The following is a 25,719-nucleotide window of genomic DNA, read 5'->3' on the forward strand; positions in this document are numbered from 1 at the left end:
GGAGGTGTAGCAAAGGTACGGTCAATTACCATGTTTGTCTATTATTAGATAGGATAATCATTGGATTTAGGCCCACCTTAAATCCAGCATGATTTAATCTCAAGATACTTGACTCATTACGTCTGAAAGACTCTATTTCCAAATTAGGACATTCTAAAATTCTAGGTAGACATGAATTTTTGGGAGACACTATTCCATTCACTCAGTAGAATGTGTATTATTTTGTGTTTGACTTTTGTTCAATATTACATTTTAAAGATTCACCCATATTGCTGAATGTAGTTATAGCCTATTCATCTTCATTGCTGTATAGTTTTCTATTGTGTAATAACATTCCATTACAGTTCAGAGGAGGATGTACTTCGAAGCTAACAAATCTTTAGGTTCAAGGGTCCTCATCTTCACAGACTTCTTCCAAGGCTCTGGTAGAAGCCCTAGCAATGTGTTCACATGATCAAATATTTTTTGCATGGTTTGCAAAAGTAATTTGTTATATTTTCTCATGTTAGTAGTGCCTTTTTCTTGTCTAATTACCCTGGATAGAAACTCCAGTATAATGTTAACTATAAGTGGTGAGAGCAGCCCTAGCTGGTTTGGCTCAGTAGATAGAGCGTCGGCCTGCAGACTGAAAAGTCCTGGGTTCATTTCCGGTCCAGGGCACATGCCTGGGTTGCAGGCTTGATCCCCTATAAGGGGTGTGCAGGAGGCAGTGGATCAATGATTTTCTCTCATCACTGATGTTTCTCTCTCTCTCTCCCTCTTCTTTCCTCTCTGAAATCAATAAAAAAAATATATTAAAAAAAAAATAAATAAAAGTGGTGAAAGCAGAGAGCCTTGTCTCGTTTCTCATCTCAGGGGGAACGCTTTCAGTGTTTTCCCCCTTTTTAAGTGGGGGGCTGGCTAATGCTCAATGCTGAGACCTGAGGGCTAAGCTGGTCTTCAGGACTACTGTGGGAATGGAAGTAGGGAAGAGCATTGAGGGAGGACTGAGGATGGGAGAAATGACCTTCCCATTGTGGGCCCACCCACCTTTCACACACTTCAGGCATGAGCTTCAGGAAGAAAAGAGATTGGAAATCAGCTCCCAGGAGTTGTGGTCTCCTCTACTTGCATCCCAACCTCCCGTTCTGGTTCCAGAGGTTTAAGCCCGGCCAAACTCCACCCCTCCAATCACCAAATAAACACAACAGAATGAGTTTAAGTGAAAAATCCACTTTAATATTCTAGCTTCAACTCAGCTGAGAACTTCCCTTCTCCAAGTGCAAGAGAAGTCTTTCCAAGAGGCCTCAATCCACTAAGAGGTTACGGCTCAGAGAAGGGTACAGCTCAAAAAAGCCCTAAATGGGAGGCAACATGGAATTTGCAATCAGTAGAGACCAGATAGGGGTGCCCCACCACTCACCTCCCACCAACTTGGGCTCCAGCAAGAGAAGCATAGTTGTTTCACCCACTTACAAGTGCTGCAGTCTTATCCCTGATCCCTTCTCTGTCCCCTCATTATCCCCTGGGGGCTGATCAAGGCACAAGTCTTGAGAATAATAGGGACCCTTCTTTTTCTACTTGGTAGAACCAAGACAACCAGCCCCATCACCTAGGCCAGCCACTTGATGGTGATGTTGCCCCAGCAACCAATCCAGGCACTAGACGGGGAAGGAGCCCAGCCCAATGGCGATGGGTGAGATGGGAGTCACCTTGAAGAGGGTGATGGTCTGGAGCACTCCTGTGGTGCAGGCTGTCTCCCGGATGGAGTGCATGGCCAGTTGAGGGCTGCCTAAATCCAGTACACGCAGCCCCAGCCGAGAAGCCAAGATAGGTCCAATGGTGGTCCCACAGGGAGAGTCATTCCGGACCATGAGATCCTGGGGAGAGGTGAAGAGATTTTTTTTTTTTTAAATATATTTTATTGACTTTTTTTACAGAGAGGAAGGGAGAGGGATAGAGAGTTAGAAACCTGGCAGATGGTTTACTTCTACCCCCTCGGAGAGTGGATGTGACCAGCTAAAATCACAAAACCAACATTAGATGGCAGGCACGGGAATTAAAGGAAAAAAGTATCCTTTATGCCACTCTCTTGCTTAACACATACTCACCCCCATATAACACACAAAGAAAAACCACTCCGTAGTTTTGCTATTGACATTTTAAAACTATTTTCTTTATATTCTTGTAAAAAAAACTATGTAATAAAATCATGTTAGATATCAAGACTTCAGTATAAGGGAAAAACAGAATTATAAAATCAAATGAAGTAAAAACTATTCTTATTTTTTAAGAATTACAGTATTACCTCAAGATTTTCAAAATACATATATTATGAATTTTGACACTTCTAGCTATGCCCTCCCAATAACAATGAACACTCCTGGTGCCAGACCACGGTCTCCGATATCATTATCTATTAAAAGCTACCAAGTCTGGGGAGAGAAATGAACAAGATGAGCCTGTAGTTTCTTGTAGTGCCAAAAAGCAAGAAAACTTTAGCCATGTCAAAATACACAGGCATTAAAAGTGGAAGGATATCAGGTAGTGTGATTCCTCCAACGTTGTTCTTTCTCAAGACTGCTGTGGCTCTTTAGGGTCTTCCATGGTTCCAATTCTGTGAAATATGCCATTGGTAACTCCAGGAACCATAAATCTGATTATGAATTCGAAGACAGTACAAACAGCAGTTGGGTGGAACTGGCCTGCAACTATCTTTTTTTTTCCCTTTGAGGTTACAGAAAATCGGCACATAGACAAGGCAATTAATTCTCAATAAAACACCCGTCTCCATCAAGTCCCACGGTGAGCATACGGTACATCATATTCTATTCCACAGGTGCATTTTCTTTTGAGTCTAGAGTTATGATCAATTCTTTCTGGAAATAGTAGCTTCTCACAAACTCCTCCCTGATCGGTAAATACTGTGACATTTCACTATGTTCCATGAAGAGGAAAGGTGAAACATGCATTAAATTAGCAATTTTGCTCTCTTGCGACATAGGTACTTGTAACATGTTTTGTTAGCCTCATGGTAGTCTCATGTCATTCATTCTGATAAGCACTCCATCAATTATCAAGAAAAATTACAATAGCAAAAAAAGCTGGAAGGCGTTCCTCTAATTTTCATACTTAGGCTTGAAATTCCATGATCATGAAGCTCATCCTCAAACAGAACTTCTTCAAACCTATCTGTGTTCTGGCTTTCCATTTCTCTGTATCTATAAGATCTGTTGTAGGCACAACCTTTAACTTGAGTGGCTCTCCAAGAAATGCTCCTTATAATCTGTGTCTCTCTCGAGTTGTATAGGTCCACTTCTATGGTTTAATAACCTCTGTGGAGTGTTCACCCTCCATCCTGCTTTCCTGCCACTCTTCCACACAGGCTACTTTAGGCATCTGTGGCACTGAACTCAATCCTAAAGCCATGCTGGATACTTAAAACATTGTCTCCAAACATCATTTTGGGGAGAGATGGCATATGTAATTCGTCAGCTAACTTCTCCACGGCCACCGACTTCATGATGTGGGCCTTGGTTGCCATCAGCTTCCAGGGCCTGGAGAAATCCTCCTAGTGGCTGTTCTGGAAGCTGGGGATCATCATGGCCGAGGTGGGGCCCACATGGACCCCGTGGAACAGGCTGGAGTGGCGGCAGTGAACAATGGTTCCCCCGCCTTAACCTTCAAATTATTATTGCTTATTGACAATGCACTTGGTCACCCAACAGCTCTAATGGGGACATACAAAGAGATTCACGTTTTCACGCCTGCTAGCACAACATCCATTCTGGAGCCCACGGATCGAGGAGTAATTCTGACTTTCAAGTATTATTAAAGAAATGCATTTTATAAGCCTATAGTTGCCTTACAAAATGATTCCTCTCATGGATCTGGCAAAGCAATTGAAAACTAATAGAAAGGGTTCACCATTATAGAACATTCACAATTCATGGGGAAATGGTCATAATATCGACATTAACAGTTTGGGAGAAGTTGATTCCAACCCTCACGGATGACTTTAAGGAGTTCAACTTCAGTGAAGGAAGTAACTACAGATGTGGTGGAAATAACAAGAGAACTAGAACTGGCAGTGGAGCCTGAACATGTGACTGAATTGCTGCAATCTTCTAAGATTTTAATGCAACTCTAAGGGTGAGCAAATGAAGTGGTTTCTTGAGATGAAATTTACTACTGGTGAAGATGCTGTGAAGACTGTTGAAATGACCACAAATGATTTAGAATATAACATAAATCTGGTTGCTAAAGCAGCTGCAGGTTTGAGAGGACTGACTACATTTTTGAAAGAAGTTATACTGTGGGTAAGATGCTATCAAACAGCATTGCATGCTACCGAGCAATCATTTGTGAAAGGATAAGTCAATTGATGCAGCAAACTTCACTGTTGTTTTATTTTAAGAAATTGCCAGTCACCACAACCTTCACCAACCACCACCTGATTAGTCAGCAGTCATCAACATGGAGGTAAGACCGTCCACCAGAAAAAAAGATTTCAACTCGTGAAGGTCCAGATGATAATTAACATTTTTTAGCAATGAAGTATTTTTTAATTTATTGATTGATTTTTTTAGAGAGAGAGGAGGGGAGAGAGGAATGGAGGAGAGAGAGAGAGAGAAACATCACTTTGTTGTTCCACTTATTTATGCATTCATTCGTTGATTCTTATATGTGCCCTTACCAGAGATCAAACCCACAAACTTGGTGTATAGGGACAATGCTCTAACCAACTGAACTACCCAGTCATGGCCAGCAATAAAGTATAGAGGGAAAGAGACAAAGACACACCACGCCATCAGCCAGTATTTAAAATTAAGGTGTATACATTATTATTATTACTTTAAATATATTTTTATTGATTTCAGGGAGGAATGGAGAGACACAGAAACATCAATGATGAGAGAGAATAAATGGTCAGCTGTCTCCTGCATGCCCTCTACTAGGGACCAAGCCTGGAACCTGGGCACGTGCCCTGACCTGTAATATCCTGCTTCATAGGTCGGCGCTCAACCACTGAGCCACATCAGCCAGGCCATACATTACTTTTTAGTCATAATGCTATAGTACACTCAATGGACTGCAATACAGTATAAACATAACTTTCATATGCACTGGGAAACCAAAAACTTCATGTGAATAGCTTTATTGTGATATTCACTTTATTGTGGGAGTCTAGAACCGAACCCACAATATCTCCGAAGTATGCCTGTGTCTACACCTATACCTATGACTAGATGGGCCATTGCCAAGGGAAGAGTGAAAATGAACAGTTAAGAGTTCCAAGCCCCTCAGCCCTGAAGTTCCCTTATGGAAGCCCCCAGGGTGTGCAAGAGAGACACAGGGGAGGTGGGAGTGCTGGATGAGAAAAGGGCAGGACTAACTCACCATGTGCCATAAGCACACTGTACCTTTAATCCTCAGAGAAATCCAGCAGAATAGGCATCGTCATCAGCCCCATTTTACAGGTGTAGAAACTGAGACTCCAAGAAATTAGAAGACTAGTCCAAGGTCACAGGGCTAGTACCACCGCAGAATCAGCAGGGATCCCAGCTCTGCCTATATCCAAAACCCCTGTTCTCCTCACTCTACTGGGACCCTGTCCACTAAATACTGTCTACCATGGTCCCCACTCATTGGGGGCCCACCTGCTTGTGCCCCTCTGCTCCCTTCCGAGGCAGTGCCAGCTCTCACCTGCAGGGGCACCCCGACATTGTTGGCCACCCTGCGGATCAGGGCCTCTGAAACGGCATTCGAGGCATAGCGCTGCTTGTTGTTCACCTTGATCACAGGGCCCTGGGGAGAGGGAAACCAGGAATCAACGGTGAGGCAGCCAGGAGGCCCAGAACCAGCCAAGCTGACAAGTTCTGAGAAAGAAACAGGGGCACCTCACCTTGTGGAATAAGGGCCGGTGGTTCTCCTCATGCTTGTCCCTGTAAGAGACAGTTTAAGGGCAAGAGATGGCAAACAGGAGCCGGGCCTGTCCACACCCACCTCTTCCACAGCAGACATCACTAATGGATCACAGCATGCTTCCCCACCAGCCCGGCAGCACCTGAGTCATGCCAAACAGTGTTCTAGGCAGCCTCCAGCGATAGATGGGGATAAGTTCGCAGACAGAGCTCAGGCATTATGTGACTTTGGCCGAGCTCAGCCTTGGAGCAGACAAGAGGAAGTTCCCACGGAACCTCCCAGGTGAATGAGTAAAGGGAAGGGGGAAGAAGCCAGGGCTCTCCCGCTGCGTGAAGACTGCATGCCCGGCACGGCACACTCACAGGTAGTTGGGGTGCACGGCATGGGCCATGTCTGCGCTGATCATGTAGGACTTGGGTATGGCTTCCTCGAAGGCCGTCAGGTGCTGGGGCGAGGCCGAGATCCGCCGCAGCACCAGCTCCGTCAGCAGTGACTGTGCCCCTTGGGCACTTTCAGACCCCACCTGCCAACAGCAGAGACCTGGCTCTGGGGGTCTGGGCTGGAGGCCAGGGAGAGGGGCCCAAGGCCCACACTGGCCCAGGACCCCACTGAGTCACTGGGTGAGGAATGTGGGATGTCATCAGCAACTTCCCCAACCCTGTGCCACCAAAAACCTGATGGTGGGCTAAACTAATCCTCAGTCATCTCTGGGGCAGAAACAGCACTTTCTAGTGGGCTCCCTGCACGGCCCCCTTCCTTCTCCCGACCCTGGTAACCAGGGCTCGGCACAGGTGCCCCACCACAAGGATGAATCTTCTTTTACGCATGTGACAGAGACTCTGTCCATGGCATCTCCTATAACAGGATATCGCTAAGCACATGATGTGCCAAGGTGAGGTGACATTCCTAGTTTCCCCTGAAGCTACACATGGCCGTGCTCAGTCTGTGGAATGTAGGCAGTGATAAATGCCGTCTTTGGGTCATGCCCTTTAAAGGCTGGGCAGGCACTCCCCCTGTGCCCTTTTCTCCCTTCCTACTAACTCAGTACAGACGCGATGGCATGAGCTGGAACAACCACCCTGGGTCCTGAGCTGGAAGCCCTGTGTTCAGGATGGCAGAGACCTGTCCCGAACTAAGTCTGACCTGTGCGGTTACATGAGAGAGAACCACCCAGCTGTTCCAGTTCTGTTATAGCGGCTGAGACAGCAGCCCAGCACCAGCAGGCATGAGGACCCACCATGTGCTGCCCTGGGGCTTTGAGGATGAAAGGGCACAGAGAAACTGGGAGGTGTGGTCACACTAGAGGCAGATAAGGCTGACCCAGAGGGGACCAAGTGCTAAGGGAATACAGGCAGCGTCTCCCCTGCTGGCTCAGTGGGCACCTGGCATGGGATGGCCATGGAAGACTCCCCAGAGGGCCCCCTCCCCCGCTCAGAGCGCTCCGCCTACCTCTTCATTGTCGTAGAGGGCAATCATGCGCACATGGGGATCAGCAGCCAGGGAGGCGGGGGCCGCACAGGATTCGATCAAGGCCTGGTTTTGGGGGGGCGGGGGGGAGATCAACAGCATCATCCTCACCCCTCCCGCTTCTGTAACTCGGCCCACCAACACCTCGGAGGTGCCTATCCCCACCCGCCTGAGGGCACTGCCTGGGAGAGGGTGGTGTGGGACCCTGGGATGGGAGAAGCCACCCTTTGGGGTTCTTCTCCCACACCTTCCCATGCAAAAGACAAGCAGATGTGTAGGATAGAGGGGAAGGGCTGAGAATCTCATAAAGTCCAAAGAACCACACAGATCATGCAAACTAATTGGCCTCAGTGAAGAGACCGAGGTCCAAGGGAGTGACTGTGGTTCCATTAGGGTGACATGACTGGCTGGCTGGTGGCAGAAGTGAGTATGTGCCCCAGGCCTAGCTCTGGTCTCAGTGACAGCCCAAAGTCTGTCTCTAAGAACAGGATGGGAGGGAAGAAGAGGTGTAAAAAGGGCAGAGGGAGGAGCAGGAGTAAGAGGAGAAATGGTGGGAATACCAAGGTGGCGAGGAGGAAGAGATCCCCAGGCACAGAGAGAAGGCTGGGTGGGCTTAAGTCTGAGGTAGGGGGATGGGAGAGGAGCAGGGAGAGGTGGGTGACACTGCCTGATGGGCTAAGGCCTTTCCCTGGAAGCAGAGTTAACTTAGAAAAGAGGCAGCAGAAGCAGGGTTAGGATAAGACACCGTGGTGCCCCAAACCTCTCAGCCTTCCCCACTGCAGCCCCAGCCTCCAGATCAGTGCAAGGATGGAGCCAAGAGGCTGCAGCATTTAGGCCCCTCCCCATGGCCCCCCGGCACCAGCACACTGGAAGGGGTGGGGGCTACAGCTATTTCACAACTTTTGGGGCTTCAGACGATCCCCCCACCCCATTATTCCACCTCTCCTGGGGCTGTATGCCCCCTGGGGGTGCCCCAGCTCACCTGCAGGGCACAGAAGCAGCTGTGCAGATTGTCCAGTCGAGGGGCAAAGATGAACTCCTCATAAGCACCACCCAGCACCTAGGAAGACAGGAGTCAGCCTGACCTTTAAACCCTCATCCCAACTCACCTGCGTTTCCCTGCTCTCAAGGGCCTGAGCTGGAGCTACCTCTTTGGTTCCTTGCGCAACCTCTCCCTGACCTCTGGCTTAGGACTATGATACTGCTGTGCAGGGCTGAGTGGAGAATGGGGCTGGGCTGGGGCAGAGGGAGGGGAGGTTGCAGGCCTGTAGTTCCTGACAAGTTCCTATGGGACAGGAAAAGAGAGAATCTGAATGGTCACAAGAAAAGCTAAGGAAATAAATAAAGAGACCAGCCAACATACAGAAACTTAGTGCACTTTCAGAGGATCGAACATACAAAGCCTTAGCAATATCCTATGGTCAGCAACTGGGAGGGACGCGAGGGCAGACTCCAGAAAAAGAGTGGGTACATCGAGGCCTCTTGCCCTCAGAGGTTCAGAGCCAGTGTGGGTCACAGAGGACAGGGTCACCTGTGGTAGAAACTCCTAGGGAATCTTGGAAAAACGGATTCCCAAACCCCACACCAGAAAGTCTGGAGGCAGGTCTAGTGTGGGAAACTACCATTTTTTTGACAAAGAGGTAGGTGGTGTCTTCTGGGAAGATCAGAAATGAGAGTAACTGGGGGACTGGCCGAGTTGATGAGTGCTTCGGGGGCACTCTGGGACAGGCTGGGATCCCTGAGGTTCCCCCGCCATGAGATCTGCAGCCGTTCCTCACCGCAGGCTGGGTGTCTGCAAGGCAGAGCTCCATCTCCAAGATGTCCTCAGGGCTCAGCCCCAGATGGCCACAGAGAAGGGACATGAGGACCGAGTGGTGCCGGTCATCCTGCAGCGAAGAAGGATGCTAGGAGGGTCTGCTCTTCCCTCCTCTCCCATTCTCAGGGGATCGGTCCCTCCCCGGTGAGCAGGGGACTGTCTTACTGCAGCATTGAAAGGCCCTGGCTCAGCATTCTCCTTCTCCAGCTCCTCCTGGACTGCTGTGGCAAGGATGGGGACTCTGTGGGGAGACACATGAGGAGGGGCTGTGGGGAGGGCTAGAGGGCACAGCAGGGCGGGGCACACCTCAGCTCAGGCATCTCCTGATGGGGTGCCCTTGCCCTTCAACTTCTAGTCCCCCCCCCTTCCTCAATGGCAGAGTAGTGAGGGCCCTTGGACATCCCCTGGGTCCCAAGAATAGAACCTGAGGGTGGCTACCATTAGGTAGTACTCTCCCAGGTCCCACTGGGGCTCCTTCCATCACCTGGTGCCACACCCCATCCCTCCCAGTCACCACAGCCCTTGCCCAGTCTCACAAGTGCGTCTCCGTGTTGGGCCCGAAGTTCTCATTGACATTTCGCTGCAGATGGATGGCCAGGTGTGGGATGCGAAGAATGGGCCGGTCCACATGCACCAGCCGCTGCTCCAGCCGGTCTGAGGTAGGGCACTGTGGCCAACCAGGCCTGGTCAGCCCAGGTTGCCTCCCAACCACAGTCCATTAAAGCCCCTACTTCACACCAACTAACCAAGGTGGTCCTCTGACCTGGACCACCCCAACCCCCTCCCCCAGGGGGGCTGTCCACAGGTTCCCTGAAGGAAGGTGGCAGTCAATCTTCAGGCAGTTGAAGGTGAGAACCTCCCAGGTTCCCTCCCTGTTACTACCTTGACAATGACGCGTCCAGCCAAGGTCAGGTCACGGTCAAACCAGGTGCTCCAGATGCCACCACCATAGGTCTCCACGCCAACCTGATGGAAGCCCACCTGGCTGCGGCGAGATCGCCGCTTCACCTGAGTGTGAAGACGGGGGATGCGAAGTCAGAGAAGGCTGCGTGGCATGATCTGGAGATGAGAACGACTGTTCACAGGCTAAGTCACAGAACGAATATTCAGGACAGGGCAGGGCCCAAAGTGTGGAAGAGGCCCCGCTCCAGGGAGCAGTGCCCCGGAAATGTACCTCCTGGCTCTCTTCTGCCCTGTTCCCTGCCCCTCCCAGCTCAGCACAGCCCTAGTTGCTTACCCGAAGGCAGGGGCTGTCCGTGTGGGCACCAATGAGGCTGAAACCATTGCCAGGAACATACTGGCCTCCCACAGCAAAGGCGATGATGGTGGAGGAGTTCCTGGTCAGGAAGTACTGGGGGCGGGGGAGGGGAGGTTCTGAATCGGATGAGCCGGCCTGCTGGCATACAGGACTTTGCGCCCCGGCCTAAGGACCTGCCTGTTGCCCCTACCCCATCCCTGGTACCTTGCTCTCGGGCTTCAGGTCCCAGCTCTCTGTCTCCTTGAGTTCATGGAAGCCAGCCTGGAGGAGACGGCTGCGACACTCGGCCACAACTGTAGGGAAAGACCTTGCTCACAGCGATGGAAGTCGGTAGGGGCACACCAGCTCCCTCCTCCTCCGCTGCCCTGGGCACTGACCGTGGAAAGGAGAGGGACTCCGGTTCACGAACTTGAGGAGTTCCCGGGCCGCAGCCTGCACCGCCTCTTTGCTGGCCCAGCCGTTCATGGCCACCTAGGGGAGGGGGCGCTCAGAGGCTCCCGGGACTTCCACCCCAACCACGAAAGGGACCGCTCCCAGGCTCAGGCTGCTGCCTCCCCTAGCTCCACGGAGAGACCCAGCCTGACCGGACCTCAATCTGCAGAAAGCTCCGGCGCTCGAGCCAAAGTATCCCAACCCAGCAGCGATCCCCGCCCCGCTCGTCCACGACGCCGCGCCCCGAAGCCTGAGCCCGGCCCCTAAGTCCCGCCCCACGTGCCCGCCCAGCCGAGACATCCCGGTCGGGGTCCCTAACTCCGAGCCCGCCGGCACCACGTGCGCGACCCCTTTCCGAAATGAAAGCCCCGTTCTCCAGGGAACACCCCGACTCCCCTCCACCCGGTGCCCCCGCCCCCCGTCTCTCGCAGGCCACCCTCTTACAACCTCCGGACGGTCAGGTCACGCGGGGCTGGGCTTTCGGTTTTGCTCTGGGATGGGCGCCGCCCCAACCCCGCGTGCCGGGCAGCTGGGGCCCGAGCCGGCCGGGCCGGGTCTGCGACCGAATTTCGCGCGGGGCGGGCGGTGGCCACCTACCCGCATTGGCCCCGCTCGTGGGCTAGACTTGACTCGCCAGGCCCTTGCACTGGGCCAGCCCCCTCTCCCGCCGCGCCAGACCCGGCCTCGCCGTCCGCCCCGTTCCCGCCCCAGCCCTCCGCAGCGATGGCGGGTGCCCTCTGCCGCACCGGAGGTGGTAGGACAGCCGCCAAACACCGTCCCCACCCGTCCTGGAGGTCAGAAAGTCAGAAAAACTCGCCCCCGCCAGCTCATCTGGTCCGAAGATACTGTACAAAGTGCCCTCTCTTGCATAGGCGCCCTGCGATGGTAAAAGCAACACGACTAATGGTCATGGAGCCTCACCATGAGCTTTGGCTTTATGATAAAGCTTGAGGTGTCATCTCATTTAATCTTCACAACTGCCCTGTCGACTTTGTACTTTGTCATCATTTTATACATGAACAAGCCTACATGCAGAGACCAGTAACCTGTCCAAGGTAGTAAATGGCAGAGGTGGAGTTTGGACTCAATTAATTAATGACAGGGCCCTGGAACTACCCACTCTCAGGTCTTTTCTGGGCCTTCCTTTTTCTTGGTCAGTGTTATTATACTTGGGAGGCCCCTGAGGGACAGGGAAGTTAATGACTTGCCCAAGATCACACAGCTGTTGGAGACATCTGGGATTTGACTCTAATATATGTACTCTTTCCACATCTTAAGACAGAAAAAAAAACTAGACCCATATGTTCTTGGAGGTATTTCTAATATTCCTGTGTCAAGAGTGGTGAGTAACAATTTAATAAAACCATTCACCTGCCTAACCATAGACTCTGATCAGGACTCTTGGAGGCCTCTCAGTCCTGCTACCAGGGGTGTTGTTAGCATCCCAGGTTTGCCTGGAGGATGGAGCAGTCTTCATGTATGTACTGGGGTGGGAATGTCCAAGATTGGAAAGGTCCTGCAATCCTCACTTCGAAGGAGTAGATATTGCAGGGGAATGTTCAGGAATATACTTGCCCAGCTGGTGTGGCTCAGTGGTTGAGTGACAACCTATAAATCAGGAGGTCACAGTTCAATTCCTGGTCAGAGCACATGCTTGGGATGGGGGCTCAAGGCTCTATCTCCAGTGTGGGGCGTACAGGAGGCAGCCAATCAGTGACTCTTTCTCATCATTGATGTTTCTATCTCTCTCCCTCTACCTTCTGTGAAATAAAAGTGCCCTCTTTTTTTTTTTTTAAAGAATATACACACTAGGTGACAGGTTAAATTCATGGCATTCCCTAACCATTTATGGAAATGCCATTATGTATAAAGGTTCAGTGTTGACGTGACATGAAGAAAATATTCTTGGAGAAGGAACACATTCGAAGACAGTTGAAAAGAGCTGAAACGGGTACAATGTGTAAGGGAAGGAGACAAAGAAAAATCTTTAATGTTCTTCTGATCACAAAAAGAGTACATCCTATTTACAAAAAAATACTATTAAATTCTTAGGAATGAACATATGAGAGACCCAATCTCACTGTAACTAAGGAAATGCAAGTTAAAAATGAGATAACATATTTTGATTTGTCAGATTAGCAAAAATGAAGAAGATTGGTAATATCAAGTGTTGGAGAAGGCTTGGAAATAGATGCCTTTATACCCAATTTCTGTCTTACAACCACTCCCTGTGGTGATTCCGAGTTGCCAATGTGAACTGAAAGTGGAATTGGGAAGAGATTTGCAAAAGCACAGAATTATATAGATTCCTCCTACCATAGAGATATAATAGACATTAACCCCAAAAGCATAGATTTACAGTAAGGTAATTAGGAAAATGATGATTTCTGAGTATATAGTATTTCTGTTTGTAATATAATCTATGTAATTGTAAGTTTATGTAATTTAAATTTTAAGTGATTGCTGTCTTCAACAATGGGATCACAAATTCCTGGAAATTTGACAGTTTCTATGAGCTGGTCCAAGTTGGCTCTAGCACACGACTTCACCCATACTCTACTACATCTTTGATCCTCAAAGTGTGATTTTTTTGACCTGGACACTTTTTAGAAATGCAGGACAAGATCTCTAGTGGATTCAAATGCATGTTAAAGTGTAAGACACAGTGTTTGAATATCATGTGGTAGTAAAAAATAATGTGAGGCCAATCTTTATGTATTGTAGAAAAAAACTCCAAAAATATTGTTGAGTGAAAAAAAAACAATTTGCAAAATAATGTCTACAGGACATTTAGGTAAAACTCACACAATGAGCTAATTTCTAGATTTTATAAAAATATACATATAAATGCATGGAAAAGGTTTGGGAGAGTGGTCATGTCTGGACTGGGGGATGATATTGGATATGAGGTGGGAGGACTAAGGGGGAACCTTAGCTATCTGAAAAGAGTTTCTGAGAATCATTCTTGCCTCCAGCATCTTGAAAAAATCTTCCATTTATTTATCTTTTTGGTTTAACCAATGAGTTAACATTGCAATCGGTTATACACACTTCAGTGTGAGTTGATTTGATATGCCTGTCTCTTCTGACCCATCAGTTTATGAGAGAACTTTCTAAGTAGTAGTTTGTCACATAATTATTAAGGGTGATTTGGGATATAGGAGACCAAAGCCGTGCTGTAAGGAAGAGTGGTGTGGGGTGGTGTGTGTGTGTGTGTGTGTCCTGCCTGTCCCTGTCTACTAAAATGGGTGCAGAGTGGGGCTGAATCAGATGATCTTGATTTCCTGATGCCAAGACAGCCCTGGGTATCTCATTGCTGGTAGATATCTTGGTGGTTTAATGAATAAATAATTTGCTTTTGGGTAAAAGGACAGGAACTTGCATAAACTGTACAATTTGTCCTCTGACAGTGTTGTTGGAAGGGCACTTTAGTTTCCAACATGTATCTTCTGCTCAAGTTCTGTTTTCCAAGCAAGACTAAATTGATCAAGAACTACAACTCCCAGGATGCCTTGAGGTGAGTAGCTCAGGCAAGATTATAATTTCCAACCAGTTATGTTCTAGGAGGGAGGTTTAAAAAGCACTTTATATAGCTACAAAGAATGAAGCACCTCTATAGATATTAATAAGGAACAAATTCCAAGATAGACTATTAAGTGAAAAAAACAAGTGCAGAATAGCAGTTATGATATGCTGCCATTGGTATGTGTGTGTGAACACACAGGCACACATATATATTCTTAAATGTTTATAATATGCCACAAGAAAATAGTAACTGGCTCTGGGAAGGAGAAATGGAAGGGCTCAGGGTCTAAGGTGAAAGACACACTTCTTTTTTCCTATAAATCCTTTTGCACTTTTTGAATTTTTTTCTACATACATATATCACCTACTTTAAAAGACTAAATAAGTAAAATTTTATTTATTTAAAAAATATATATATTTTTATTGATTTCAGAGAGAGGGAGAGAGATATTGAAACATCAATAATGAGAGCAAATCACTGATCAGGCTGCCTCCTGCACGCCCCACACTGGGGATGGAGCCCACAACCCAGACATATATGTGCCCTGACTGGAAATTAAATTGTGACCTCCTGGTTCATATGTGGATGCTCAACCACTGAGCTATGCCTGCCAGGCAGTATCCTATATTTTTATTTGCTAAATCTGGCAATCCTAAAAAGAAATGACATGGACCTATACACACACCAATGTCACTTGCCTGGTTGTGAGATTGTACTGTCGTTAGGTAAAATGAAACCTTTGAGGGAAACTGGGTGAAGGGTACACAGAACCTCTCTGTACTATTTTTGCGACCATCTGTGAATGTATAATTCTTTCAAAATAAAAAGGTTTTTGAAATGACCCTCAAAAGAAAACCCACTGCTCCTGTTGGTGATAAAAACAGAGATACGGGGAAGTGCTGATTATTAAACCTTGGGAGTTTTATGGAGCATGGTAAAACTGGGATTTTGCAAAGGTCTGAGATGTATCCCTTTTGAATATCAATGATCTTGTATAGTTATTGACAGTAAAACCAAGTGGCTATATGGTGGGCTCAGGATCAGACAGCGTGGGTTCAAATCTGGACTCCTCCATTGATTAGCTGCGGGCCATATTTGCAGGGGAGAGCTGGAGTCAGCTCATACTCCACACTCGGTGACATCAGGCAGAAGTTATACTACCAAGAATGGCAAACATGACAAATCAGGGTTATTTATTTATTTATTTATTTTATTCAAGAGAGCTAGTTGTTCAGCATTTACCACCACACTACAGACTTTGAGCTTCAGTTTCTTCATCCATAAAATGGGGGAAGATAACAGTAATAACCCATAATGTTTTTTTGTGTTTTTTTTAAATTAAAATACATTTTTATTGATTTCAGAGAGGAAGGGAGAGAGAGAGAGAGAGAGAGAGAGAGAGAGAGAGAGAGAGAGAGAGAAACATCAACGATGAGAGAGAATCACTCCAACTGGGGATTGGGCCTGCAACCCAGGCAGGTGCCCTTGAGTGGAATCAAACCCAAGACCCTTCAGTCCTCAGGCTGACGCTCTATCCACTGAGCCAAACCAGCCAGGGCACCTCATAATGTTTTGAGGATTAAATGAGACCATGCCTGGAGGGTGCTATCATGAAGTCTGTCAAATAGTAAGTGAGCAATAAATGTTAGCTATTATTATCTCTGACATCAGTATCTCTCATATTAAACTGTGAGCTACTTGAGGCCAAGTTCATGCCTTACTCATCTTGATATCTTTAGTGACTGGCGCAGGGCCTAAAACAGCAAGGGCTAAACGAATGCTCTCTAAATTAATGAATAAATGACAATAGTGCCTTGAGGTTCTCAACCTCCAGGAAATTTGCATTTTCTCAGAGACCTTTTAGGGCACACTTTGATCTTTCATCATGAGGTTTTCAGGCCCTGTGTCAGGCTGCCAGGAAGGTCTGGGCAGCACTCGCACTCCCCCCAAGGTAATCCCCAATGCCTTGCAGGCCTGGCCCTGGCCTCCCTAGGTGGCACTCTTGCAGCCTCCCCTATTGTTGGGGACAGGCCCTCACATCTCCTTCCTCAAGGAGCCAAGATGGGGCATATCTGGCTCCGAGCCTGGAGCCTGCCTGACTAGAGGTCATTTAGCCCTCGCTGGATTTGTCCTGTTTATTTTAGTGAACAGACTGTTTACTTTCATTTCTTATTTCTAGGGGCGCTTGCTCATCTTGCTTCCCTTTTATTTACTCTTTGTAAGCACTTGGGTTTGAGTAAATATATCTATAAAGTTCCAGGGACTAGGTTATTCTGTGTCTGGTATTTTAATGGCCTTTAAACAGTGTCTGCTCAGGTAAGCATTTTATAGACGGGTCGAAAAGATAAAGATTTCTGTACTCAGTGGCTTCTGATTCCTCCCAAGCTGTCAGCTGGCCACCAGCAGCCTGTGAATCATCAGTAATAAAAACATGAAAAGCTCACACCCATCCCGGACAGAGAAACCGACCCACCTTGGTCAGCCAGACATAGGATGTGGGTACTGTGGCAGGTGTTTCAACTCTAGGGCAGTGCTTGGGGTAAGAATGACCGAGAGCGATTTTTAAAATGAAGATTCGTGAGCCTCACTCTTGAAAATTCTGATTTGGAAGGTTTGGGCGGAGGCCCAGGGATATGCCGTTTTAACCCAGGCTGCAAATAATTCTGCTCTCCTTAGATTGCTCATCTGTTATCTTGAAAACACTTATGCCAGGGGTGGTCTGCTGCATTGTAGGGCAATGTGGAGAGAAGCTCCAGGACCCAGAGAGGGCTGGTTGGAGTGGTTCCATCGGCACTTAGCGTACTGCCCTCAGCCGATGATGAGTATTGCGCTGGTAAACCCCTTGCTCAGGCTCTAACCTGTCAGTAACTTGAGGGCAGGGACCATGTCTCATTCATCTTTTATCTCCTGCAATCCAATCCCTAAGAGAGTGCATGGCTCACAGGTTGGTGCTCTGCACTGGCGGGACATTCCCACCGAAGACAGACCTAGACACAGGCCGGGTCCCCTCAGGGTAGCCTGGGAGCCAGTTGCTGGGAACAGATGTGGTGGAGAGGCCGAGCATGATGGTCACCTGCTTGCTTCTTCCTGAGCTGGGCTGGCTCTTTCAGAGGCTGAATGGACAATGCCTGGACCTACTGCTTTTTTTTTTTTTGCCAGCCTCTCCCTCTGTCTCAGCCTCTCTGCTTTAACTTGCAGAACCCATTATGACATCATTGGTGTGATCTGATATAGTAATGTCCTCACAGCACCCAGGCCTCAGGTTAGCCTATTGTGGCCAACGTGTAAATGATGACCCCGAGCTGGTTGTATTCCAGGAGGCTACAGGTGTAGACTTTCTTTATTTGAAGACCTCCACCCTCACTTTCCAGCTCAGCCTCTTTGGTACCTTCCCCAGTCAGTGTGCTAATTATTTTATTTGTGTGTTTTCTTGTGTATTGTCTGTTTCCCCCACCAGAGGATGAGCTCCAGGAGGGCACAACCCACAGCTGCCTTGTTCGCTGCTGAATCCCCAGTGCCTGGCACATAGTAAGTGCTCAGTAAAGATTTTGTGGTTGCACTAACACAAGAATGACAGTCTTTGCTGGCTCCGCCATCCATTCATTTATTCATTCGACAAGCATGTTTTGCAAATCTGTCGTGGGTCAGGCTCTTGTCAACCTGAATAGCTCCCTTTCTGCCCCAGGAGCTCCCACGCCGGTGGTGGAACGCTGGAGACACATCCTCTGTGTAATGCACCCTGACAAGGGCTATATATCTGAGGTTTAACAGAGATGGGGTTGCAGGGAGGAGCACGGGGTGGCAATGACAGGCTCTTAAGCCAGAGAAATGGTATGTGGTCTGGCAGGATTTCCATCCAGGGGGCCTCATCTGCCCCAAGGCCTCAGTCTCTGCTGACAGCCACGGCTGCTTGTTTCTGCTAATATTGCAGCAGGGTGCATCTTTAGAAGCAATCTATAAAACACCATTTACAGCCATAACTAAACCACAAAAATCAATCCCCAACGCTCACTCCCATCAACAAACATGTGTGGAGGGCCTCCTGCGTGTGGTATACAGTGTTGTTTTTTTAGGTGTACAGTTTTAAGGGGCTGTGGGAGATACAGGGATGAATGAAATGAGGACTCTGAGCCAGGGGGCTGCTAGGGAGACAGGACATAGGGGGCATGAGACCGTGAACCACACAGAGTGTGTGCCAAGGAGTGAATGAAGGCCCTGGAGCTGTGCTGTCCAGCCCAGTAGCCAGAAGCCACAAGTGGAAACTGAACATTGAGAGGTGCTGGACATGTAAAATAATGTACAAAAATATGTATAATATACCTCACGTGTAAAATATTGTTTACATCTTGAAATGATAACATTTTGGATACAATGTGTTAAATATACATTATTAAAATTAGTCTCTTTTACCTTTTTGAAATGTGGCTAATAGAACATTTAAAATGGCATAGGTGTACCATTCTATACTACATCGTCTGTATATTGTATTGTGTGTCCATCACCGTTTAATCCTCCTTTATCCTAACCAATGTCACACACAAAAAACACCCCTGAAACACAGCAAAACAAAGAACTAGCTAAGACAGTGATACTTCTAACTTTCAGTTTGTCATTTTATTTAAAACTAGAGGCCCGGTGCACGAAATTTGTGCACTGGGTGGGGCGGGTCCCTCAGCCTGGCCTGTACCCTTTCGCAGTCCAGGAGCCCTCAGGGAATGTCCAACTGATGGCTTAGTGCTGCTGCGGAGTCAGGAGAGGCTCCCGCCACCACCACTGTGCTCACCAGCTATGAGCCCAGCTTCTTGATAAGCGGAGCTCCCCCTGTGGGAGCGCACTGACCACTAGGGGGCAGCTCCTGCATTGAGCGTCTTCCCCCTGGTGGTCAGTGCACGTCATAGCAACCATTCGTTCTGCCATTTGGTCAATTTGCGTATTAGCCTTTTATTATATAGGATTATTTATATCTGAAACTAATATAAAACATTGTCTGTCAACTGTAATTGAAAAATAAACTGAAATAATAAAAATAATTATTTATGAAAATAAATAAAATGGCATATGTGGTTTCCATTGTATTTCTGTTGGACAGCATTGGTCTAGGAGTTGAGGGGACCCAGTGAGGGACCTGTGCTATTCAGCTGCGAAGAATTCTAAGGAAATGGTGATTAGGGGCAGCAGGTGGTGCCAAGGAAGGGGTAGAAGACTTCTGAGAAGTTTGATCATGAATGGAAGGAGGGAGATGGCAGCACAAAGAGGCAACAGAGTCCCAGGAACAATGGGCATTTGTAACAGACACTCACCCAGCTCTTCCTGCCGCTCAGGCATCTTCCAAAAATGGAAGCACTTCCAGCCACTCTTCACCCAGTGCCTCTAGATCAGCGTTTCTCAACCTGTGGGTCGCGACTCCTTTGGGGGTCGAACGACCCTTTCACAGGGGTCGCCCAAGACCATCAGAAAACACACATATAATTACATATTGTTTACAGTAGCAAAATTACAGTTATGAAGTAGCAACGAAAATAATTTTATGGTTGGGGATTAGATGCTAAATATTGAGAAAGTTAACCCAGGCCATTCATTGCAAGGTGGGTTAAACACCCGCCCCCCCCATCGACTCCCTGCCCTGGACCCTGGGCGAAGGGCAGTGCTGGGAAAGGGAGGGGAGATCAGGGGCCCCAAGCAGGTGGAGCTGGGAGTTTGGTCAATGTTTGAGATGGAGAACATTTCTCAGAGGAGCAGTGTGGCCCAGGAGGAGGAAGTCAGCCCCAAACCTGGCCAGACAAAGCTTCCACTATGGACACATTTCATCAGGGGCCTCAGGCAGCCTGGATTTGAGGTTCCTGCCTCTGCCCTCTCACTCAGCCACACAGAGAAAGAAGCTGTAAACACTCAGATGCAAGGATTAACTCTGCATGTGGTGTCTGGGACATTGTGAACAACTCCTGGCAGCAGTATTTATGTCTGTATTAGATTGATCTTTTTAACCCCCAGTACCTAGGACGTGAGGCTTGGTACACAGCCAGTGTTCAATAAAATGAATGCAGGGAGAGAGGGAGGGAGGGAGGGAGGAAGAGAAGGAGGGAGGGAGGTAGGAAGGAAGGGAGAGAGGGAAGGAGGAGGGAAGGTTGAACAAATGTCCAGAAGCAGATTCGTGACGTGGGCTATACTTGTTCTGTGCTGGATATTTGGATGTGGGCAGCAAGAGGGGTCTCGCACCAGCCAGATCCCACAGTGTCCAGGTCAGAGGAGAACTAATGCCCAGCGCACAGCACTCCACCATCCTACCTCCCTGCCGCAGGGCCCTCGCCCGCAGCTTTGAGAGACAGTTTACATCCAGGCTGTAGCCTTCCTGGGCTAAAGCTCTGCCGCTGCTGTCTTGTCCTATTAAGTACTTTAGAAAGCCCCTTAAGGCCTCTGTAAAAGGAAAGATAAAGTGAAGAATTCCAGTTGGGTTAGATAAGCCTGGCCTGGGGGTGGGGTAGCTGAGTTAGTTCCTGGACCAGCAAAAGGACTCCCCAAGTGAATCAGGAAGCCTGCAGTTTCACAGTATGGCCACTGGAGGGCACGTCAACCATGAAATACCAGATCTTCACCTCCCAACCCAGTCTTTGAAGAATCCAGGTTCAACTCAACAAACATTTAAAAATCATCACAATATTGATAGCTCTCCTGTATTGAATATCCAATACACACTAAACGCATTAACATACATGATCTCATTTAATATTCTCTACAATTGCTGTGAGTTATCTTGGCTGTTTAGGTAAAACTGAGGCTTAAAAAAGCCAAAGAACTTGCCTGAGGTGGCTCAACTATGATTTGGGAGTAAGGACTTGAACCCAATACCTTGGGTACCAGCCTTCAACAATGAATGCACAGCCCAGTTGGTGTGGCTCAGTGGTTGAGCATCAACCCATGAACCAAGAGGTTGCTGGTTCGATTCCTGGTCAGGCTCATGCCCGGGTTGCAGGCTTGGTCCCCAGTAGAGGGTGTGCAGGAGGCAGCTGATTGATGTTTCTATCTTTCTCTCTCTCCCTCTCAACTTCCTCTCTTTCTAAAAATCAATAAAAACAAACAAAACAATGCATGCACAGAAGCTGAAAAAGGACTCTCTGGGTAGAAGCAGAGACCTCGGAGAGATGAGTATGGGACACAAATTTTGTTACTGAACAATTTACACATGTGAAACTGGAAGATGGCTTACAAATAATTTGTACATTTTATATGGCGATGTTTTGCCCCTCCCCTCGAAATGATGTTATTAAATAAATGAAGTGTTTCACAATTCATGGTGTCTTAACTTGGAGGAAATAAACTCATTGTAATACAAGACTGGGAAAGGGAATTTTTGTTTAACACTTAAAAAGCACTTAGTATGTATCTGGAGCTATTCTAAGCACTTTACATAAAGTAACGCAGTTAATCTATACAGCCGTTATGCGCTGATATGGTCCCCATTTACAGATGAGAAACAGAGACAAGGAGAGGGAAGCAACCTGCCCACGGTCACGTGGCTGGTCAGAGGCAGAGCTGGGACCAGGAACCCAGGTAGTCTGGTTCCAGATTTTGTCCTCTGGAATTTGGGGAACCTCTCCTTGAGGTGGAAAAGCAGGAAGTGAGGAGTCAGGATGGGCTCAGGCCTGGGTTCCCTTGGGGTTTCCTAGGCATGGGGGGAAGAGGAGAGGGTATAGCAGGAGGGCCCAGGAAGGGGGGGGGGTGCTCCAGTCTAGGGAAGAGCTGAGGCCACCCTGGCCCTGCCCCTCTCCAGGGACTGGCAGTTTGGAAGTGCAGTGTGTGGCCAGGAAATGGCCAGATTGGATTACAGGGAAGATTAAAGGAGCTAAATTGGGCCTGGGGCTGAGGGAGACGTCCCAGAAGGGAACTGCAGAGGGCCAGCAGCTGGATGGCCAGAGAGGCTGCCGGAGCTAAGGGTGGGGGCAGGGATCTCACACGAGGCAGGAAGCCCTTGTGAGCTCTGCAAGGCTGGAATGTGGGGTCACCAAGCAAAGGCATCATCCTCTTTTTTAAAAAAAATATATTTTATTGATTTTTTTACAGAGAGGAAGGGAGAGGTATAGAGAGTTAGAAACATCGATCAGCTGCCTCCTGCACACCCCACTGGGGATGTGCCCGCAACCAAGGTACACGCCCTTGACCAGAATCGAACCCGGGACCTTTCAGTCCACAGGCCGACGCTCCATCCACTGAGCCAAACCGGTTAGGGCAAGGGCTTCATCCTCTTAGAAAGAGCTGGGGGTGAGGGCAGAGACCCTGACCCCAGAGAAGGGGAGGGGTGGGGCATACACCATAAGGGAGGTGGAGACAGACCTAGAGCTTGAGGTGTTCAGGGGGGAGAGGGGAAGAGGCCTGATCTGGGGAGGGAGGGAAGGGGCAGGGACCAGACTTGGGGAGGGGTGGAGGCCGGAGACTGAGAGGGGGAAGAAGTTGGGGTGGAGACTCAGCCTGAGCCCTGAGAGGGGGTCTGGAGCTCCAAGCTCTTCCTGGCTGTTGTTTGCAGGATGTTGGTGGGGAGCTCTTTGCACTACACAGAGGAGCAGCTGGAAACAGCCTGGGTCCCTGGAACGCCTTCCCACAATCCCAGCCTCCCTGCTCCTCTCTTCCCAACCCCACTCCCAGCCTGAGTGGCAGCACCGGCTGTGGCCCCTTCCAGTCCCCAGGGCAGGTGGTCAGTGGTCTATTCTGGTGTGCAGGGTGGCCGGGAGCCTGGGGACAGAAGAGGAAGAGAGCCTTGCCCTCCCTCTGAGGCTGGATGGGGAGGGGCACCAGGGGGCTCTGTGGGACAGGAGGGATGAAAAGCTTCAGCGCTCCATTTTCAACAAACTATATCTCAGGGTCCTTATCATTGGGAAGGGAATGTATCTGGGGCTTTCTAGGTGGCGCTGGGCCTGGGAGCTGGTCAGTGAAAATCCCCTGCAGCTGACAGTGGATTCCCCAGTTGCTTTTGAGCCCCGAGGCTGCAGGAGCAAGCCTGGCCCCCAGTGCCAGTCCTCCAGGCAGCCTCTCCAGGACGGGATTGTGCCTGCTGCTGCCCAGGCCCTCTCCCAGGCCGGTTGGGGGCAGTCTGGGGCCAGGGCGCACTCAGGGGAGCCTCTCCAGCTTGCAGGGGAGCCCCAGTGCCTGGTTGGCCTGAGGGTGGCACAAGACAAAGCAGCCCCCAGTGGCCTCTTTATTCCCCACACAGGAGATGGGCAGTGTCCCGCCCCCCTCCCCCGGGACTTGTGGGATAAAGGCCAGACGCCTCTGCTCATGGGACCTGACTCCCTAACAACCCCAGGCCTTTGACTGATAAAGAGCTGGTTCTTTCAGCCCAGGCCCTTTTCTGGAGAGCAGTGGGATTGGGGAGAAGAGCAGGGCAGAATGTTGGGAGGGACTTGCCCTCTACTGGACAATGGACTTTCCAGTGGAGATCCCCCAATAAGGCCGTTTAAAAGAAGTACCTAGAAAGGAAACTGCTTGAGCCTGCCAAGTCAGTCTGCGGCAAGGCCTTAGAGACGATGAAGAGAAATGAGCCCAGCTTCCAAGAGCCATTATCTAAAATACAAATCCAGACTGTGTGCTTACTTGCTGTGCAACCTTAAAGAACTTACCTAACCTCTCTGAGCCTAGAATTTGTGATTGTAAAATGAGGAAAATAGTTATTTCCCAGTATTGTGAAGTTTGGAGATACAGTGATTTTTACATGACAGGTGTCCAGTATACAGTAGGCACTTAATAAGTGGTATAACTGTTATTCTCAGAGGTAGCATGCCTCTGATAGAGAGCGTTGGAGTTAGGCAGTCTTGGCTATTAGTTTTGGTCCTACACCTGCTGACCGGAAGCAAGGATTCAAGCCAGTCCCTGGGTATCCGAGAACCAGCTCTTTATCAGTCGAAGGAGGTAAAGTTCTAGCGCTAGCCGACACTTATTGAATACTTACTGCGCGCCAGGTGTGCCAAGTGCTTTGCAGACAATTTCCCATTTAATCTTCCTAGAAAACCTATGCTGTTATTATTGTTTTACAGATGAAGAAACGGAGGCTCCAAGAGGTAGTAACTTACCCAAGAGCAGTAGAGGATTTAAGCCCAGGTAGTGATCCAGCAGCTGCTCCCCAAATCTCTCTCCTTGCTCACACCTCTGTGGAGTCAAATGGGATTTAGGCCATGGCTGGCTATCTGGCCAGGTATGAGAACATAGAGGGATGAAGGACTGAGGCTATAAAAACACGGAGGGCCCAAGAAGGTCTTCTGGACCCAAGACTAACTTTCATTGCATACGTGGGTGGTTTGGAGAATAAAGAACAGCTCAGGGTGCTGTGGTGGGCTGTGGTCTGGAGTGGCAGAGAAGGTCCTGGGGTCTGAGTGGACCCCAAGCTGACTGTGACTCAGCTGGTTGGAGGAAGAAGAGGATGATCCTATAAGGCTATATATAGCAACTGTGCATAGTGGCCCTGTGAGGTCATTGCCAGCCTGCTCAGGCCCTGTTTAAAGAACCCCACAGCCTCAAAGGGCGGTAGGAAACCTGGAAAGAGTCCAGGACAGCAGGGATCTGACCAAACTGGAGGGGCTGAAACCAAAAAAAGCCTATGAGGGAAGATGAAAGGAATGAATGAATCAGGCAGAAGAGAAGGCTGAATAATTCCAGGGAAGAAAGGAAACTGCTTTTCTCTATCTGGGTTAATATCTAAAGAAAGAAGGGGCTTACAGTTCAGCAGAGAGGTTAGGGGTAGTGAGAGGCTGTCTAGGTTCGGGACCCAGCATAGGGGAAAGAGACTGTGAAGTCTCCTTGGAGTGGGGCTGAGTACCACCCTGCACATCTCACCTGTTTTCCCCCACCCCAGTTCTCACACCCCTTACCCTCCTCCACCTGCTCTGTTCAAAGAGCATTTGCCCCTGTTCTGCTAGGGGTTTCAATGTGGCTGTGGGGGAGGGGGGAAGGGGGAGACGCACGTCTGTGTTGGGGCTCCTCTGCCTCCGGTCTCTGCTGCTTCAGGACTGGGTGGATTTGGAAAAGTTCAAGGGTAGACTTCTGGGAATTGTGAGGAGGTGGCCAGATATGGTGAGGGGACAACTGAGACGCTGAGAGCCCTAAGGGGGCTGCATTTGTTGTGCTGGGCAGGACCAGGTGCTCCCCAGGGAAGATGAAAGCCTGGGGAGAGGGAGAGGAGGAGGAGGGAGGAACCTGGTTCCATTTCTGCTGGCAGGTGTGGCCACGTCCACACATGTGTGGTGGGATTCGGGCTATTCTGGGGACATACCGGTGATCTGGGTCCCACCTGATGGTGGATTCTGAAGAAAGGGGCCTCTGTTACTCCTCTCC

At 49.0% G+C, this 25,719-nt stretch overlaps 1 protein-coding gene and 2 pseudogenes across 4 annotated transcripts; all 3 read right to left on the reverse strand.

Annotated features, from left to right (window-relative positions):
- Positions 1-1,196: 1,196 nt before the first annotated feature.
- DNPEP (aspartyl aminopeptidase) lies at positions 1,197-11,590 on the reverse strand. 4 transcript variants are annotated; one of them, XM_006082556.3, is made up of 15 exons: positions 11,475-11,590; positions 10,823-10,916; positions 10,650-10,738; positions 10,425-10,538; positions 10,070-10,195; positions 9,724-9,854; positions 9,353-9,428; positions 9,150-9,257; positions 8,354-8,431; positions 7,354-7,437; positions 6,267-6,427; positions 5,885-5,924; positions 5,686-5,787; positions 1,692-1,859; positions 1,197-1,337 (listed from the first exon to the last, which is right to left on the reverse strand). In XM_006082556.3, exons 1-15 carry the CDS (start codon positions 11,478-11,480, stop codon positions 1,287-1,289), a joined length of 1,428 nt encoding a protein of 475 aa, XP_006082618.1. In that variant the 5' UTR covers positions 11,481-11,590; the 3' UTR covers positions 1,197-1,286. The 4 variants fall into 4 exon arrangements, with proteins under 4 accessions (XP_006082618.1, XP_023617368.1, XP_023617372.1 ...); XM_023761600.1 differs by having other exon boundaries at positions 9,150-9,275; XM_023761604.1 differs by lacking the exon at positions 11,475-11,590 and adding an exon at positions 11,325-11,458 and having other exon boundaries at positions 9,150-9,275.
- Positions 1,957-4,531, reverse strand: LOC102432671 (annotated as a pseudogene).
- A 10,447-nt stretch (positions 11,591-22,037) lies between the features above and the next one.
- Positions 22,038-25,719, reverse strand: part of LOC102422033 — a 9,728-nt pseudogene continuing 6,046 nt past the window's right edge.

The sequence above is a fragment of the Myotis lucifugus genome, unplaced genomic scaffold (assembly GCF_000147115.1).
Source record: "Myotis lucifugus unplaced genomic scaffold, Myoluc2.0 scaffold_3, whole genome shotgun sequence".
NCBI lineage: Eukaryota > Metazoa > Chordata > Mammalia > Chiroptera > Vespertilionidae > Myotis > Myotis lucifugus.